Here is a 19,301-nt window from a genome sequence, read left to right as displayed (position 1 = left end):
GCATATCAGGTGTGAAGGGTGCTGCTGACCCAGCTGGCTGTGTAATGTTTGAAATGTCTTTGGGAGGGTAATAGGTAAGTGGTTTCCACTTCCAATTGTGCCCTTGTCCACATATGTATGTTTCAACCAGTTAATAATATTGAACAGCTTTTTACATGGGACTGCAGTGATCTTATGTAATGGTATTTATGACCAGCTGAATAAAACTGTTGCATAGGTCCAGGATCCATTAGTTGGCTTGCAAAGCCAATGCAATACCAAAAGGATTTATTTATTTACTTACTTGCTTACTCTTATTCTTATTAGTAGCAATTTTACAAGGGAACAAACCATTACAACAAACCATTACAACAGCTCGTGTGTGTGTGTGTGGAGAGAGAGAGAGAGAGAGCGCTGTGCATCATTCTGACTGATCTTTGCTAAAATAGGCATAGGAAAGCATCTTACCAGTTTAAACACACACACACACACACACACACACACACACACACACACACACACATTTCTACCCTGTCCCTCCAGCACACTGCTGCTTAAGGTGGTCTGCAATAAAAACAACAATCAAATATGATAAAAATGAACACAATCACATACAAAGTTAAGAGCAATAATAGACCTGGAAACAAATCTTGTGGGGATGGGGGCCATACTCAGGGGAAGAGTATTTGTATTCTGGCACGAAGAAGCTGCCTTGGCATCTCTGGGTAGGGCTGCGGGAGACAACTGCCTGAAACCTTGGAGAAGCTGTTACCAGTCAGTGTGGACAGTACTTATAGCTAGACAGATCAATGGTCTGACTTGGTATGAGGCAGCTTTCTATGTTCCTGTATTTCTCTCCAGTTTGTATTTTGTCGTTTATAGTATATCGTTTAGGGCAAGAAAGTGTTGAAGTTTGTTATCAAGAAATAGGGCCTCCTCCTCCTCCTCCTTATGAAATACTTGTACTTTGATTCTTATTCTTAAGAACAAAAAACATCTCTATGGCTTATTCTTTTATGTAGGTGAGAGTCCAAACCTTTCCCACATATCTGAAGGAAAAACTGTGATCTGGATACATGTACATTTAATAATTGATAATCCATGTTTCAAACATTACAGCAACATCATGAGCCATAACCTTACTGCAATGACAACCATGCTATTAATACAATATAAAAACTGTTTCTAAGTTTATTTTGGGTAAGATCTTCATTTGCAATGAGCCATTTTTGGAAGGGCGGTATATAAAATAAATAAATAAATACATTTATATATGAACATGATGAATATTTATACACCACTTTTCAACAAAAGTTCCCAAAGCAGTTTACAAATAGATAGATAGATAGATAGATAGATAGATAGATAGATAGATAGATAGATAGATAAAGATGGCTCCCCAAAGGGCTCACAATCTAAAAAAGAAACATAAAGGAGACACCAGTAACAGCCAGTGGATGGTTGCTGTGCTGGGGATGGATAGGTCCAGTTGCTCTCCCCCTGCGAAATAAAGAGAATCGCTACTTCAAAAAGATACCTCTTTTGCTCATTTATGTCACAGTGAACCTATTTGTCTGTAAGGTCCCACTGAATTCTTTGGCCACAATCCAGTCCAGAACTTGGCATACTTAATTCCATTGAAATCAGTGGCCTTAAGCTCGCCTTTGTTAGGCTGAGCTCTTTTGTCTTTTGCTGCCACAGACTAACATGACTGTTCAGGGATTTGTATTGGGTTGGGAGACCACACTGCTGCTGGGCGTGCCTAGGTGAGTGCTTGCTTGGTTAAAGGTACAATCCTGTGCGAATTTACTTGGAATTCTCTCAGTGAAATTAGCATACAATTGGGTTTTAAATCCATTTTTCTTGTTGCTTTTGATCCGGACAATAATATTTGTTGGTCTACCTATCTCCCTTCTGGAGTAAGTTGTTTCCTATCAGTGCTAAATATAGGTAAATGCATTTGAAGTATACACCCAGTACAGTAGTCCTGAAACTAGTGTCTCTACCTTTAGTAAAGTACTTGGAAGACATCCCAGATCTACAGTAGAAAACCCTTTTTTCCAAGCAGGAGATCCCAGGCTCAATTCTAAGGGTGTGCCTGCTCCCATATCCATATCTTCTTAGATTAGCAGGAGAAACTCTGCCTCAATTTCTGTCTTTTGTCCAGGTGAGATAATTGCAGTCTCAGCTTGTGGGGCATGCTTCCTAAGGAGATCCTCCTGGTTCTTCCTCACTCCTTGTTGTAATTTTGGTGGTTGGTAAATGCATTTTCAAGCTTTAAATACATTTCTCTCTGTCTGGTGCATAGTTTTAAAAAATGTTGCTGCTTCATTTCACTTAAAATTTGAGAATAGTTTTTAGGTTAATAATTTATAAGGTTGTCTGTATTATTATTTTGTTTTCCTTTATTATTCTCTTTGACTGCCACTTTGGCAGATGTCAGATGTCTGAGATGATGATGATGATGATGATGATGATGATGATGATGATGATAAAATAATAATCTCTGGTATAAAAAGATATCAGTTAGCAGGAGTGGGAAAGATACTTGCTCAAGACCTTGAAAAATGCCCAGGAAACATAGGAAGTTGCCTTATACTGAGTCAGACCATTGGTCCATCTAGTTCAGTGTTTTCTGCACTGACTGGCGTCAGCTTTCCAAGGTTGCAGGCAGGAGTCTTTCCCAGCCCTACCTGGAGTTGCTGCCAGGGATTGAACATGAGACCTTCTTCATGCAAAACAGATGCTCTACCATGAAGCTATGGCCCCAACCCCTGTTGGTTGTCCATCAGTGTAGACAATACTGGGCTACAGGGGCGTATCTAGGGGTAGGGCAGGCAGGGCATGTGCCCTGGGCGCCACTTGAAGGGGGGCGCCATTTGGTAAAATTAATTTAAAAAAAAAATGGCTGCCAAGAACAAAATGGCCACCGTGCATGCTCAAATGGCCTCTGTGAGGCCCTAGGTCATGCCAGGCCTTGCAGAGGCCATTTGAGCATGTGCGGTGGCCATTTTGTTTTCAGTGGCCATTAAAAAAAATTTTTTTTTAAATGGCCACTGCACATACTCAAATGGTCCCTGCGAGGCCCTAGAGGCCAGTGGGGGGAGGAGGAACCTTTGCAAACCCCCCAGCCTTTAGGAAGCCCCCCGAAGGGGCTACAGGTAAAATAATAATAATATATAATATAAGTCACTGTACACATATTCAGATTGGCACTATGTACAGAGAATCAGGGCTTGTGAATACTGAGCTGATGCTTATGAGCTAGGATTGTATTCATTTGCTCTTACTTTGCTTCTTGTGATAAGTGAGTTAAATGTGATGTCTTGCTAATATGGCTATTAATGGTGAATTTGTCTTTGAATCAGTGTGAAATCCTTAATATTAAGGCCCACTGGGAGTTTCTTGCTCTCTTTCTCTCATTTTAACTGTCTTTCTGAAAGACTAGAATATATTCCAAGCAGTGACACAGTTTACTCTGCATATCCTTTAATTATTTACAGAGTATCTGGGAAAAGTCAAATTCTCCATTTATTTTTAAAGCTAATGTAACGGTGATGCTGCAATACATAGTAGAGAATTAGACAGGCACTTCTGTTTAGTTTTCCAAGTACACCTCCACATAGTATTTGGGTATTTCATGAGCCCCAGCATACTGAAATGTGTCGTTTTCCAGCATTTTTTGGTGTGGCTAAGTCCACTGCTAAAATTGTTTTTGAAATATTAAAAGATTAACGCATCTGACTTGTATTTTTCAGCTGATATTATGGTAAAGTTATCTGAAAGATGGGTGTCAGATGCTTGGACAGGGGGCGCAATTTCAGTGTTTGCCCTAGGCGCTATTTTCCCTAGATACGCCTCTGCTGGGCTTTCAGACTCAGTCTAAGACCATTTATATGTTCATATATGCTCTGTCATAACACCAGTGTTTACATTCCCTAGGAGCCTATGTTTCAGTGATTGCTTTCCAGTGGATAATTTTATTTCCTCTGCAAATCATATTGCTTTGTCTTCTATTCTTCTTCCAAAATGCAGGAACCTACTGGCATTGAATATCCACTCATGGATCCAGCAAGTACCATCACCACCATATTAGGACCCTGCGCATTCAGTATTCCCCTTCCAATCCGACAGAAACTTTGCAGCAGCCTAGATGCTCCTCAGACAAGAGGTCATGACTGGCGGATGTTAGCCCACAAACTAAAATTGGACAGGTGGGTAAGCGTGTGGCCAGTATAAGCTATATAGTGTGGCAATGGACAATAAATATATATGCTACTGCTGTATGGCATGATCCATCTGATACTTCTTCAGCACAATTCCCATTCAAATGCACTCTTGCCCAGATCCATTTATCTTGAATCTAGTGCACAAAGTCAACTATGGAAATAAGTTTAATCTGAATCAATGTATGCAACTGAAGCCCAATTCCCTTTTTCTAGATTATACCCTGTGTCCCATAAAGCACATAACAGAATATCACTCAATGCAATTGAGTTTCTTTTAGCACACTTGATAACACAATTGTGCTTTCAGTCACAGAGTGGTCAAAAGGGTAGATTTTCCTATTCTTTCAATGCATGCTTAGGAACAGAGAAGAATTCTAAATGTATGAGTTCAGGCTAGAGAAAGGGTGGGCAAACCTGGTTCTCCAGCTGTTGCTGAACTACAATAAATAGCCACAGTAAACAGTTCAACAACAGCTCAGGTTTGCCCGTCCATGGACTAGAGAGTGGTGGCTATTTTAGACCAAGTGGTCAAGATAGAAAAGCTTGCATGTGATTTTTAACATTCAATAGTGGTGGCTTGTGAGGTGGGGCGGAATGTAGTACGTGGCCGCCACCACTGCACAATGGGAAAGGGGACCACGTGTCTTTTCGGAGAGGCCTTTATTGCTGAAGGGAACATAGGCTGCACCCATGGTGGGTGCTGTTGACCATTCAGCAGATGTACAGCTGTACAGTAGTTAGGTTCCCACTGTGCCTTGCTCCTGCTGCCTGCCTGTGACCCCCACCAGTGAGGACATGGGCTGATACTCAGCAGTGATAGCTGAATACAGCATTACACTGCAGCCAACCCACTCTACATTGGTCTCTCATTAGAGACCATCTACTTAGAGGAGAGCTGGTCTTGTGGTAGCAAGCATGACTTGTCCCCTTAGCTAAGCAGGGTCTGCCCTGGTTGCATATGAATGGGAGACTAGAAGTGTGAGCACTGTAAGATATTCCCTTCAGTGGATGGAGCGGCTTTGGGAAGAGCAAAAAGCTTCAAGTTCCCTCCTTGGCTTCTCCAAGATAGGGCTGAGAGAGATTCCTGCCTACAACCTTGGAGAAGCTGTTGCCAGTCTGTGAAGACAATACTGAGCTAGATAGACCAATGGTCTGACTCAGTATATGGCAGTTTCCTATATTCCTAATTTGACAGAGCCTGGGATTAGATGGAAGGGACTACTGATGTGAATGGCATCATTCTTAACCATAGACATTCTCCTACTGCAGGTACCTCAACTATTTTGCTACAAAATCAAGCCCCACTGGTGTGATCCTAGACCTTTGGGAAGCCCAGAATTTCCCTGATGGGAACCTGAGCATGCTGGCTGCAGTGCTTGAAGAGATGGGAAGACACGAGACAGTCGTTTCTTTGGCAGCAGAAGGAAAGTACTGAGGCAACCTTAGAATGAGGAGGAAGGAATGTTAACCATGTCAACTGTGACTAACTCAAACCGAGCACCCCAGACCAATGCATTTCATAATAGAGGCATTCCAGAGGGAAAAGACATAAAATCTAGACTTCTTACATGCATTCTCCTTGTACATTATCACAGGATTTGAAAGAAAATCATGCAAAGTTGTTACCTAATAATATAATTCAATCTAACATTCCTCTCAGCTTGGCTGTACACTGCTTGGTACAGAATTTTACAGTTTCCTAGGAAACGCTTTTTATTGCTATCCAGATATATGGATAAACTTTCTTAACAATCCCAGTTTCTATAAACGTTGTTTACATCAAATCCTGGACAGCGGGAGGGAAAGGACTGTCCATGGCTCTCTTTTTATATATTTGTTTTTTCTTATTTTGTTGAAAGCCATTCTAGACCAAGCTGTGGACAAAGCAGGGTTGTGGCTATTTTCAGAAAACTCAGTTCCCAGCACCAATTTCAGACCCATTTCATGGTTGCAAATCTGTCCATCAAATGTCTTAATGCATCCCCCATCATCAGGACGCTTTCTAGATTGAGTTGTTAAGCCAGAGTTTTAAACTCATGCATCTGGCAAGGAGATAATGCGGATGCTGAACAGGAATGCACGTACCTCTCCCTATCTTCCCCAAGGATGCCTGTGTCCCTTGGTGGCGTAAATTGCAGGGATTCATGTTTATTTCCAGCTCACAATATACCCTGCCTCCATCATCAAAATATGGTGTGTGTGTGTGTGTGTGTGTACGAGAGAGAGATGCAATTTGGCATGGTTTGGGAGAAAAACCCTACCAAAAAAAGGTGGGGGGGAATTGCTTGTATGATTATTTACTGAATACTGTAGTATCTAGTGCAAATTATATTATATTTCTTATTATTACTACTATTATTTTTGCTTTTCCAATTTATCTGCAGCATTAATCATTTGAGCAATGGCAGCACCCACCCTGGAAGCTGTTTGTGGCTGCCAAGGGTCTTCTCATCAATTTCCTCTGTAAAACCTATCTCCCTCAAGCCTAAGGGCTGCCCTAAAATCAGTTCCAGTGTGCTATTGAGTTGGCTGTTATCAAGCAACAAGCCTTCCTCATGATATGCTTGCCTTCCTTGATGGATAACAATGCTCTATGTTTAATCTGTGTTGGCCATTTCACACAAATAAGTTGTTTCGTATCAGAGAGACACTAAAGCCCTATTCACACATTATGTTCAGCACTCGTACAACAAATGTATAGTATACACAGGTACAGATCTGTACATAGGTGCAGTTAATCATATGTTATGTTGATCACAGATACAACAGCAGTGCATTTTGAGGGCCTGTACCCAGTTTCACTTTTAAAATGAACACATACAGTCACTCACACAAGAACATGTACAAGTGTACAGGCAACTGTACACTTATACAACATACTGTCTGAATAGGGCTTAAAAGATGTGTTAATCTGCTCTTAATCACGTAGAGACATTCTCCAGTGGTGATGATGTTGTCTTTCCTTTATATTTGCTGCTAAACAAACCATCAAAGCTCCATGGGAGTCAGTGAGCTTTGCCATCTCTCAATGATAGCCTGGACCTATGTGTAGCATTCCTCTGACAGCCTCATTATTGCTATTATTTTAGAGAAGGAGTCCCTCTAGATACTGGTCCCAATCCAAAGATGCCTGTGTATGTTAAACAGATATTTCTTGTGAATAGTTCCATGCTTGGCAACTGTAGGATGCAGCCGCTTGGACTGCTCATTCATATTTGAGACCAGAGGGAAATATCTCTGCACAGCTGGGTTCAGGCAGGTAGCCTGCCTGGATTGTGCCCATTTTTTGCATGCTTGATGTTTTGGGCATTTGAAGGTAGAGCAGTGGGTTGGCTCCCAACACCCATGAACATGCATTAGACTTTGTATCTGGAAGGCACCTCAGTGGAATTTCATCTGGGTTTCATGTAAAGAATGGATGTGCATCTTCAGTGGCTCCAGTGGACACAAGGGGAGAATGCTGGCTTGGGGCGATTTTCTGCCTCAAGCCAAGGAAGTGACTATGCCAAGAGCACATGAATGTTCATTGCCAGAAATGCAAGTATGGGCATTTCTTTTGAGTGCCTGAATTCATCTACCAGATGGTATGTGGAAATAAATGGGTGATCAACAATCAACACCTTTTTTCGTATAGAAAAAGCAAGCTTCATTTTAATATTTGTTCAAGACAATAATGGGAATATAAGGATTTTCCTTTCCCATATAGTATCCATGATCAAATCATGACATTCAATAGCTGAAATGTGTGTCTTAATTGTTGATGGTGCAAAATCTAGCACTGTGATGCACACAGTGGCCTTTTGCAAAACCATTTAATTCTCCTGCATCCCATAAGCAACAACCATCCAGTTGTCAGCAAAGGTTTGGCTTTGTTGAGTGCTCAGTTTGTAATAGCAAGGGTAGAATTGTCTAGAGTTGGTCTAGACCTTTTGAGTTTGTTTTCCCTGTCTTATGAGTCCATTTTCACTCGCTTTGGCAGCACATATACTAAATTTTCACCATTGTTTTATGCACGAGTGTTTTCATCCCATGGCCTCTTTGCTTCAAAGTACTAGGACAGCTGATGTGGCCCAATGACAAATGAAATTAGTAATTGTTCAGCTTTAAATTTGTTTGCTTGGTACTTAATGAGAGGGTCTCCTCTGTGAAAATCGGGAAATCTTTCTTCAGCTTCTCCTTCTAACCTTTTCTGTCTCTCCTTTCACCATTGTTAACCCCCAAACCCCCGCCATGGAACCAGTCCAGCAATGGCATATTTTTCTTTTCCTTTGCATTCTTCAGCAAGATTTTACTTCTCTGAAGGTTCTCAAGACTGCATTTCTAAAGGTAACTGTGAAAATGCCATTGGTTAACATGGAAGGCGAATTTTGTCTGACCTTTTCCCTATTTTGACATTTCCACAGGCTTTTATTTTCAAGCCAGTGACTGTGTTTTTATTAAACACAGAGCAGCGTTCATAAAACATTCCGTGTGAGGAGAGTAGTTGGCCTTCAGCCTTTGAACAGTCAAAAGCAAGGGATAAGTTTTGATTGGGTTCATGGTGGACAGAAGGCTCTTTTCAAACTGTGGTCAGGGTTTGGTCCAGAAAGCTCCAGCGGAGCTTTACAAATGACTCTGGGTCCAGCACGGCTGCCTTCCTGATCAGGTTGTCCTTTCTATCCAGAGAAAGCCTCTGTTCAACTTTTCAGAAGTCAGCTACAGCAACTCTTGGAGGTCAGAAGGTCTTTCCCATGGCTTTCCCCTTCATACTTCTGTAAATTCAGTTTTGCATTTAATCAGTATAATATTCCTGCCAAAGGTTCTCCCTTACATAAAGAGGTGTCTGTATGGCAGTGAGCGCTTGGCTGCAGTTGACCCTCAGTCTAACCATCCTCTGCCACCAAAAATATTTTTAAACATGTGTGACTTCATAGGCTTGCAGTCACCGAATCTTCTGTTACTTAAAAGCAAGACCAAAACTTAGTAGTGTAGGAAAAATGGGCAGGTAGGCATGAGGTGGGACTAAAATAACTGACAGAGACACCAATAAAATATAGTAAAAACAGGAAAAGGTTTACTTGAGTAATAAAGTTTCAAAAATGAAGGGGGGAGAAGTAGATAAGGAACAGTAGATAAGATTAGGTTGACAAGAGTCCAAAAAAATACAAAATACAAGCAAAGTTGCTAGCCTTCTCTGCCAAGGCCTAACAGGTTAGAGTAGGATCAGCTACTCTATTGGGCAGTTTCTGTCTAATCCACCACTGCTAGTGTATTAGCCTTCTGGCTCTCACAACATTCGGCAGGCAGGCAGGTTTAATTACAATAGTTTCATGATAATAGGAAAGCTGCACTCAACAAGAATTCCTGGTTCTTCCCCATAATCCCCAGCGGTACCCATTATTCCACATGCTGCTTCTTATTGCTCACCAATAAGTGAGCAATACCAGTCTGACCCTTCCCTCTCCCACGCCACTCTTGCTACCAGGGCCAGTCCATTCATGAGATGAGGCAAGGTGACCACCTGAGGCAGTTCCTGCACCTCCATTGGCATCACCTCACCTATCTGCCAGCCACTCCAAAGCTGCTCACCACTTCCCCTTTCTGCCCCCCATTTATGGGCCTGGCCCAGCCGCCTGACACCAATGCCAGCACCAGGGGGTGGGGCCAGCCCACCTCCCTTACATACACTGCCCTTGCCCATCTTACTGCTGCTGTGTGCTTTTGCCAGATGTTTTGATCTCTTACTCTCGTCCCTGCACACAACAAACCTGTTGATGGAAGGTGTAGTGGACGGGGGCGGGAGGGGGAAAGAAAGCAAACAAAAGGACTGGCAAAGGCACAGCAGCAGTGAGATGAGGAAAGGTGATGCATGCAATGGAAGTGGGCTAGCCCCACTCTGATCACCAGCCCCTTCCTTGCTGACACTGCCCTTTCCCCCTCTCACAGCTGCCATGCTTTTGCCAGCCACTCTGCTTGCTGGTTGGCCTTTTTGCTCTCTTGCTTTCTTCCTTTTCCACATGGAAGAGAAGGTGCGTGAGACAAAAGCAAGGGAAGTGGCTGGCACAGGCACAGCATTTACAAGATTGGGAAGGGTGGCACCATCAAGGGGTGCCTGGCGTCAGGGGACATGGCTGGTGGTGCCTTGGCATCACTTTGATTGGCATGGTGCTCAAGTTGATAGTCCTTGTTACTCCCCTTGCTGAGAGAGAGAGAGAGAGAGAGAGAGAGAGAGAGAGAGAGAGTATTCTTGAAAGCAAGAACAATGGATGCCCTCTAAATAGCTTGTGCTAGTCTGCATAATTGATTCTAATTCTGGCATTCTGGATATAAATCTGTTTGTAATTATAGTGACATATCTATAACCTTCTGTCTATAGCTTCCATGTGGGAAGGAAAGGAGAGGAGGTACCAATACAGCAGCAGTAAGAGAGGGAACCTCAAAAGTGCACTAAAGATGTATTTTATGTCAGCCATTTGTGAGGGCTGATCTACACCTGCAAAAGAATGATGTGGTAAGGTAGATTGAACCACTTCAGACTGCAGGTGGTGGAACTGAGTTGCATTTTGAATGTTCCTCTATGTTGCTAAAATGTTTTTGAACTCGTTTAATTTTTCATGCCACCTTCATCAGGGGTATCCTGTTGAGTTGCTAAAGATGCCATCCCTTTAATTAAAAGAAAATATTCCTTGAAAAATACAATGGGCAAGTATTAGAAACTCTAATATGCATGTTTGGTATCTTTCAAATACCATTTCACATACTGTTCAGATACAGTATGTTGTAAAAACCTTGGCTCAACTTTTGAGCAGAAGGGGACTGGGTAACTAATAAGAAAAAAATGCCACTGTTTTGTAGAACATGTAAAAGTTAGCTCATAACCTTTCTAACCTGTCTCCTTTGGGACAAGATTTACAGCTAAGATCTGTGAGCTCCTGTCATTTCTGTTATATAAGTGGCTCAGGTGTGGGCACAGCTCCCATGAGTGAAGGAAGGACACCAAGTTAGACATCAAAACCTACCATTTGTTACCAAAGGGAACAGGGAATTCACATCTTTAAAAACAGCATTTGCTCTACCATTCCCTTGCTCTTACACGGGCTTATGTAGATAGTGTTTTACTGTTTTTAATTATGCTTTGTTTATTATAAGCTGCCATGTTCTTATTTTTAACAAGGAAAGGGTAGACAAATTAAAATAATAATCAACAAATGATGGGTACAACACACAACCAATTTTCTCCTGAATAGTCCTATTAACATAATTCCCTACTGTAAGTGAGCTGTAGCTTACGCAAAGACATCCCATGCACAAGCTCCAACATACTGACACTACGGAACTGGTGTAAGTCCATCCATGATCATTTCAAATCCCAGATGTTCCTTCCTTACATAGAATACAAGACATCTTACTCTATAAAGTCCCTCTTACTTCATTTAAAAAAAAAGTGTAATCTGTTAATTTGGACTGCTCTGACAAAAAGGTATCTCAGCATGATAAGTAGCTCAACATTCACAGCTTGTAGGTTGGCCAGGGTCAGCATCAGGGGCTGGCATCACTGGGCAGTTGCTGAGGGTCCAGAGCCCTCTGCTGATATCTGACACTCCTTCTATGCCCACAGTCCTTGCTTGGTTGTGGGAGAGCTACTTTCTCAGGGCCCATGGAAGGCAGTTTGCCTGGGGTCTTCTGAAACCTAGAGCTGAGTCTGACCTTGGGGGTACTTAATATTTGTCATGGGATCCCAAATGACTTGCTAGTTATAGTCCACATTTCAGCTGTCTTCACTTACCATCCCATTTTTATCTCACATCACAGCTGCCATTTAACCTCCTATATTAATGTTAATTATTCCTGTGAGAGAATGTTTTGGTTCTGCCTTTTGTGTGTGGTCTCTATTGTTACTTTCCCAAGCCGGCAGGGTGGGATCTAGGGCCAATTTAATATAGCATTCAATATTTAAATATCACAGAGATAGACCCTTCTAAAGACACTGAGAAGCTCTGGGATTGAGTGTTCATTTGAGAGGCCCCTTTGCAGGGGCATAGCAAGGTTAGAGAGGGCCCTGGGACAAAATGTGAAGATGCCCCCATACCCCCTCCTTCTTCGGAGGGGCATGAGGGGGAAAGCAAGGAGGAAGTTCCCCCCACAGCTGGCTGTTGTCCTCCCTTGTTCAATTGTGGTTAAGCCTCTGGCTCTTTTCTGTCTGTTCTCAGTTAGAGTGTACTGTTTGTCAGTGTTGATGTGGTGGGTCCCCTCCATGTATGCAATTTGGAACAGTTGACCACTTTGCCTACCCCTTCAAAAAAGGCCTTCACAAAGGGGAGAATTGTTGGATAATGGTGTATGTGTGTACATTATATTCTGATAATTTCTCATGTCTGTTTCCCCTCTTGACAAAAATTTCCATATAGTAAAATAGGTGTAGACTGTCACATGTGAATTTGATGAGTTTAGTCAATTATACATGTGTTGGAAAGCCAGAAGAGCAAAATGGCTACATCCAAATTCACATATGAACAGTGTATATGGTGGTTGTTTTTACTACACAGCTCTTAACCCCCATGTTGGGTATGAAGCAGCCTGTGGAAATAAATTCTAGGGTTGAGGAAGAGTGAGAGAGAAAACGGATTCCAGAATCATTCTGACTGTAGTTCTGAATGTTTGAGTCCACTGCCATCTAGTGACATAGTCCAATATTGGTATACTTTTTTTTTTTAAACTAGTGAAGTTAAAGAGCTTGGCAAATTGCATTTTTTTGTCAATAGATGGAATCAAGGCAGAGATTAGATAGATACATTAAAAAATATCCTTAGAGTCCTCAATTCCTGGAGACTCTGCTGTATTAAATAAATTGTTAACATTTCGCAGATAACCTTTTATGATTTTATAGATCCATCCATTATGTATACCTCTTCATAATGATGTATTGTTAATCATATAAATAAAATATATAAATATATCTAGAGACATATACATTACGTAAAAATAACTAGAGGTGAAGAAATGTTTTAAATTTTATTTTATTTTTTAGAGTCCTATAACAAGGAAGTTATTTTAGCCTCAGGTTTTTTTGAAATTTTCTTGCAGCATTTTCTTTGAAAAAGACAATAGTCAGTCCATTCTGATAACATTTAAAATAGTTTTATGTATACTGTTTTTTGGGTCATCTCTGGAATGGTCAAGGTTTAGCCTCATGACTACAGTGCCAATGGCCCCTAGATCTTTTGTAATGAATTTTCCTTTTTCAGGGTGGTAATAATGGTTACCAATGGTAATAGTGGACCTTTGCATTTCCCTACACAGGCTCCTATCCATTTCATTGAGTTTTTCATGAGAATAATGATGGATGGATGATCATACACATTTATTTCTATAGCCTGACATCTGGGGAAACAGCAGGATCCATTTGCCCTGATGCAGTGGAAAGTTGATCCCTTGAGGTGATAAGTCCAAGTGTTAATTTTTATAGCAGGGTATGGAGGATGGTATTGTCAAATGCAGGCGTGTGTGAACATCTCTGGATTGGGGCCAAGGTATTTTCTCTTCCTCTCCATGTCTGGTGTTCATGAATCATTTGTTCTTGTAATGCTGTCAAGGATTCAGAGATGATACCCTACAGCAGGGATTCTCAACCTTGGGTCTCCAGATGTTATTGGACTTCAACTCCTATAATCCCCAGCTCCAACAGCCTTTGGTTGGGGATTATGGGAGTTGAAGTCCATCAACATCTGAGGACCCAAGGTTGAGAACCCCTGCCCTAAGGGTTTCTTATCTTGGTAATGAATGTGATTTCTTGTCCATTTTTAGCTGAACATTTGTATTGAGAGCTAGTGCAGTAGAGTGGCTAAGAGGCTGAGCAATGGACCCGGAAATCTCTGGTTTAAATCATGCCACTCATCAGGAGGAATATGGCAAGCCACTTTCCCTCAGCTCAACTCCCTCCCTGTATTATGAGGATAACAATACTGACCCAGCTTTCCTGGACTGCCGAGGCAACCTATCTAAAGTGTTCATTTTCCCTTTAGTTATGATAATCATCTTACATTTAATGAGCAATAAATGTAAATGCATATTAATTTTATACAAAACGATAGTTGACTGCTCCTAAATTCAGGATACGTCATAAAATTGGCTCATTAGCTTTCATAGTGTTTTGAGGGTATCTTTGCTCTGTGATCCTCACTCCAGAGCTTGGCTAGCATCTCTGAATAAGAAACCAAATCCCTACCCTTCACATAGATCCTCCGTTGAGGATATCCCACCAGATCATGATTCTCCACTTTCTTGTTTCCATGTGGCCCATTAAGAAGTCTACAGAAACTTCTTAAAGATAATTTATCATTTGGCCATATTTTAAGGCAAAAGTTTCATGCCAATTCTTCAAACAAGATAGAATGCAAAAAATGTCTCCACAGCCTGATAGTAACATTGTTCTCTTCAAGGCTAGGGTAGCATTAAAGTTGGCGATGTGCTGCTATATTGTTCGGAACACTAGATTCTCACATCACAGTCACTGTTTCCTCTAAAGAGTGCCCACACTCCCAAGTTTTTGGATGTGCACTCAGTTAATTTTAGATCCCGCTCAGGTTGAATCAGGTGCACACACACTGCCTTGATACTACCGCCCAGAACAAAACTCATTCCGCACAGAGCTGAAAAAAAAATTAGTGGGACCACTGATCACAGCTACAGTTCTTACAGCTTACAAATATTCTACTTGTCCAGAAAAATTTAGGACTAGGTGGTACTCAGTAGCACAAGTTCATTGGCTGACATACTATACAAAGGGACATCAGCCTAGTAACATTGCATTGTGCAATTTGCATAAGTTGTCCAAATGCAACATTTCTGCAAATTGTGTTATGTAAGAATAAGCCCAAGGCAATGTTTAGGTAGATGGACTCATGCATGGTGTATCAGCCACTGTGTGAGACCAATGTAGATTTTTTATCTCCCTTGGCTCTTCTCCCAAGGTGAATGCTTATACATTAAATGCTCGCATCTTATCAGACCTTTTTACTCTGATCCAACAAGAGACACCTGCACATAGACACAACTATCTGTGTGCAAATGCACATTCCCTTTAGCATCATGATGAGCCCTATTGAACAGGCTGGATCTCTCTCTTGAGGTAGATAGAAGTGCAGGTCCCCCATCTGAGACTATGAGTTGTTGCAGGTGACTTGTAATCTGGAGCTAGATTGTGGCAATGGTTTTGGTTTAGAATAGCTAAAGTCAAGAACCAGAATCACTACACTTTCTCTCCACCACCCTTGTCAAGTAGTGTTCAAAGAGAAGTATCATTATAAGTCAGCTAAAGACGGGCCTTAACTTCAGCCTAATCTGAATAATGTAGGTTGGCCCTGTATCAGGATACTGAAAAGAGCATAGGAATTTACATACATCTTCTTGGCATTTTAGTTCTTTTAGCTGTGCTATTTGCAAAAGGAACAGATAGCCCATGTGTCCCACTGGAGAAAGATATTTAGCATTTTCTGTCATGTCAGTGAAAATGTGTATTGTTATTTTAACATCTATTCTAGCTCACCAAGATCTCCTTACCTGTATATGATGATGGACACGGCCTTGTCACCAAAGAATACTACAGAGATGACATTCTTATGTAATGATTCTGGTTTTCTTCCCAGGGTCATGAAGCCAAATGTCACTTCCTTTGGGGAACTCTAGTTGAGGCTGGTAGTAGCAGGGGGAAATGCCCCTTTGCTAGGAAATACATTGTTGCATTGTTTACTCGAGCTTGTGTGGTCTACACATGGCTATTTCCACAAACTGACTGTAATATAAACCCAGGAGAGCAGGGGAGGGAAAATAAGCCAGCAAAGTAAACAAGATAATACAGAGCAAAGTGTGGTGCTTGCTTTCATTTTCCCTCCATAACCTTTGCAAATCATCCTTTCCAAAAATAAATCCCAAACCACACATCAACCTCTAACCCCTCTTTCTGAGAGAGAGCATTGAACATAACCAGTACTAAGAAATATGATTCTCCTGAGGATTATATTATGGCATCTATGTTTTTGACTTCCTTTACTGAGAGATGCTCTATCCATCTATCACTGAACAGAATCAACACTTGATACCTGTCTTAATACAGGCAGAGGCAACCCTAAATTTAAAAAAAGAGGGGCAGGGGGATTGATGTATAATTTGTGCTTGGAAGGAGAATCTCGTTTCTCAACTTTTTTGCATCTCACAGCTGGACCATAGTAGTGTTACTTAGGGTTTGTGCTGGCAAAAGGTTTTGGTTTATTTTATTTTATGTTGCTGATATAAGAAAGTGTTTGGTTTTGATCTCCCTTATTGCTGTATCTTCTATGCAATTCCTTTTCTAAAGAATTACTATGACTAACAGAGCAAAGTGCTAGCCATTGCATTCTTTGTATTGCTGTACAGTGGAGGTGTAGTTTACTAGTTCAGAGTGTGCCTCTGTCCCCTTCTCCCCTTTTTTCTTCTGCCCTCTGTTTGTAAATGCCTGCATTTATGCTGTCAGCCTGACATGTACAAAGTGTAAGAAAGAATTTTTAAACAGGTTATAAATTATATTTATAAGCAAGTGAAAAAATGCTGTGTGTCTCCTTTCTTCCAATACAAAGTATCATTGCAAAGACCAGCATCTCTGTCTGTATGATGTGAAGTTTCAAAAATTCAACTTTCTTCCACAGTTCATGTTCACAAGCTTGGATCAAGTGAGTTTTTCTTTGGGTTTCCTCAAATGTTGGTGGGAAAACACAAAGGCTAAGATTCAAAGAACTGCTCAAACGATTCCTGGATCAAAAAAAGGCAATACAAACCAAACTACTTTTATTTTATACAATCAGCAACCCTTACATGTTGAAGGGAAATGACAAAGCCCAGGAGCCAAAGAACCAGGCCAGTAATTTAAAAAATAAATAAATGTAAAACTGCTTAGAGACACAACACAAATCCTGTAGGGATAGGACCTGGAGTCTGCTAATGGGAACCTCTTGTAGAAAAGCAATGGCCAGCTCTGCAGCGGTCCGAGCTTCTTAGGCCAGTGGCACAGCTATTCATTCATAGCCTCTTGAAGGTACTTCAACAACAGAATAAGTAAAAGCTTCAGGAGGAACTAAAGCTGAGGCATCCTTTTCTGCAGGCCTTTTCACCTTCTTGTTCTTTCTTTGGAACCTGTCGGTTACTCAAATCATACAAATATATGTTGGGGCAAAAGTGACTGGCTGAGGAACAACTAAGAATGAACCAGGCCTTAGACATACTGTGTTCTCCATTAAAGGGGCTGTCAATCAATCAATCTTTCTGTTGTAAAACATTTAACACACAGTATTATGATGTGTAATACCTGCATAAAGGTAAAGTTGTGTCATCGAGTCGGTGTCGACTCCTGGCACTGCCCTCTCCCGCACAGTACGAGATGATGCCTTTCAGCATCTTCCTGTATCACTGCTGCCCGATATAGGTGTTACCAGAGGGGATTCAAACCAGCAACCCCTAGGCAAGTTACTTCCCTACTGTGCCATAAACCTCACTTAAATCAGTGGGACCTAGAATCTAAATGAACAAGTCACCTCTTGCTGAAAAATCCTGAATTGTGTGAACTACTTTCAACTTCCACCTTACTGCAGTAGTGAGCTAGGCAGGCCAGAACTCTGGAGTCCTAAACAAGTCTAATTTGTACTGTGTGCTATCAAAGAAGTTACAAGATCATAAGGTTCAAGCCTCCATGTTTTTCATTCATTTATCTGCATTAACCACCCTTTGGTCCTGGGACCCCAGGATAGTATAGGATAGGATGTAGCCTGGAAGATATAATTTTTTTATGCAGTTAGATGTGTCGCTTTGTTAAATACAACTGAGAGAAAAGTAATTGCTTGCCATGACTTCTCCTACTGGGCCCCTTTCAGTTGGGTTACATTTAATGCAAGGCAAAGGGCATTTTAGAATATAATTGCCCCCTCAGCCACCCAGAATGAATCACTTCTGGTCTTGAAACTGCACCAGGAGATGAGCAGCTGAGGGATTCTGAGAGGAAAGTCTGGGTTAGACAAATGCTACATATTATTGGCTAACATACTATGCAACAGTATGCCAGCCTGGTAATGGTGTGTTTGGTCAAATTGTGCTAACACAAATTTTGCATTACACAAGAGTAAGCCCATTATTTCCAATGGGCTTGCTGTTATACTACACAAATTGTGCAAACACACCATTACTAGGCTACTTTTGCGCAGTATGTCAACCATTATTATTAGTATCAGCTAGCTCTTTACAAAGGCAGCCCACCTGTTAGGACAGTGACCACACTAGGCTTGATAAAGTTCTTTTTGCTGCCTCGCTGAGACCAAAAACAGGATTTTCAAGCACCTGATGAGCCCCCATACCTGGTAAGCTGCATTTGGATCAGGTGGTCACAGGTTTTTCTGGCCTGTTTATTATAATGATATCAGGCCATATTTGGACCCAAGAAGTTCATCAGAAGACTATTTGACATTCCAAAACTGACTCCTTCGACACAATAAATATAATAAAGGTAATAAATAACAGGAATCTTTTAAGTACATACAGAGTACAGTTCCCTCAACACTGAAAAACCAGCCAACACCCACAATGAGATGGAGCAGGAGAAGCTACAAGATCATAAGGTTCAAGCCTCCATGTCTTTCATTCATTTATCTGCATTAACTACCCTTTGGTCCTAGGACCCCAGGATAGTATACAAAAAAGAAATTGAAAATGCAATATCACTACAATACAACACAAATAATACAAGTTCCAACAACAGCAGCAATAAAAACCAATCCTTTAGACTGCCAACTGTCACCCATAAACTCTATGTGGCCAAGGACCTGAATGAAAAGGGCAGTCTTTGCCAGAAAGTCTGCGACTGAGGGGGCAGAACTGATCTTCAACTGAAAGCGAGTGCCACTGCCAAGGGACAAGCGCTGAGAACTTCACAATAAATGAGCTTCAGCAGACATCGGCATGCAGAGGAGGACACTCCCAACAAACCTTGTCAGGTGGGTAGATTCAGGCAGTCCTTATGTATACAGGCCCCAAACAATTTCTTTTGTAGAAAGAGAAGTTGTGACTTAACGCCTCAGAGATGTAGTGGGAGCCATT

At 41.4% G+C, this 19,301-nt stretch overlaps 1 protein-coding gene across 2 annotated transcripts in view; it reads left to right on the top strand.

The window, feature by feature from the left end:
* The window catches only part of UNC5C (unc-5 netrin receptor C), a 504,518-nt gene extending 487,760 nt beyond the window's left edge, over nt 1-16,758 (top strand). For both annotated transcript variants that reach the window (XM_053255347.1, XM_053255346.1), the window contains 2 exons: nt 4,015-4,193; nt 5,478-16,758. In XM_053255347.1, coding sequence (XP_053111322.1) covers nt 4,015-4,193; nt 5,478-5,643 — 345 coding nt within the window. In that variant the 3' untranslated portion in view covers nt 5,644-16,758. The remainder of the gene's footprint in view (nt 1-4,014; nt 4,194-5,477) is intronic.
* Nucleotides 16,759-19,301: the final 2,543 nt, after the last annotated feature.

This window comes from Hemicordylus capensis, chromosome 5, assembly GCF_027244095.1.
Source record: "Hemicordylus capensis ecotype Gifberg chromosome 5, rHemCap1.1.pri, whole genome shotgun sequence".
Taxonomy (NCBI): domain Eukaryota; kingdom Metazoa; phylum Chordata; class Lepidosauria; order Squamata; family Cordylidae; genus Hemicordylus; species Hemicordylus capensis.
The sequence above is the reverse complement of the archived record's forward strand: the minus strand, read 5'-3'. Positions and strand labels throughout refer to the sequence as shown.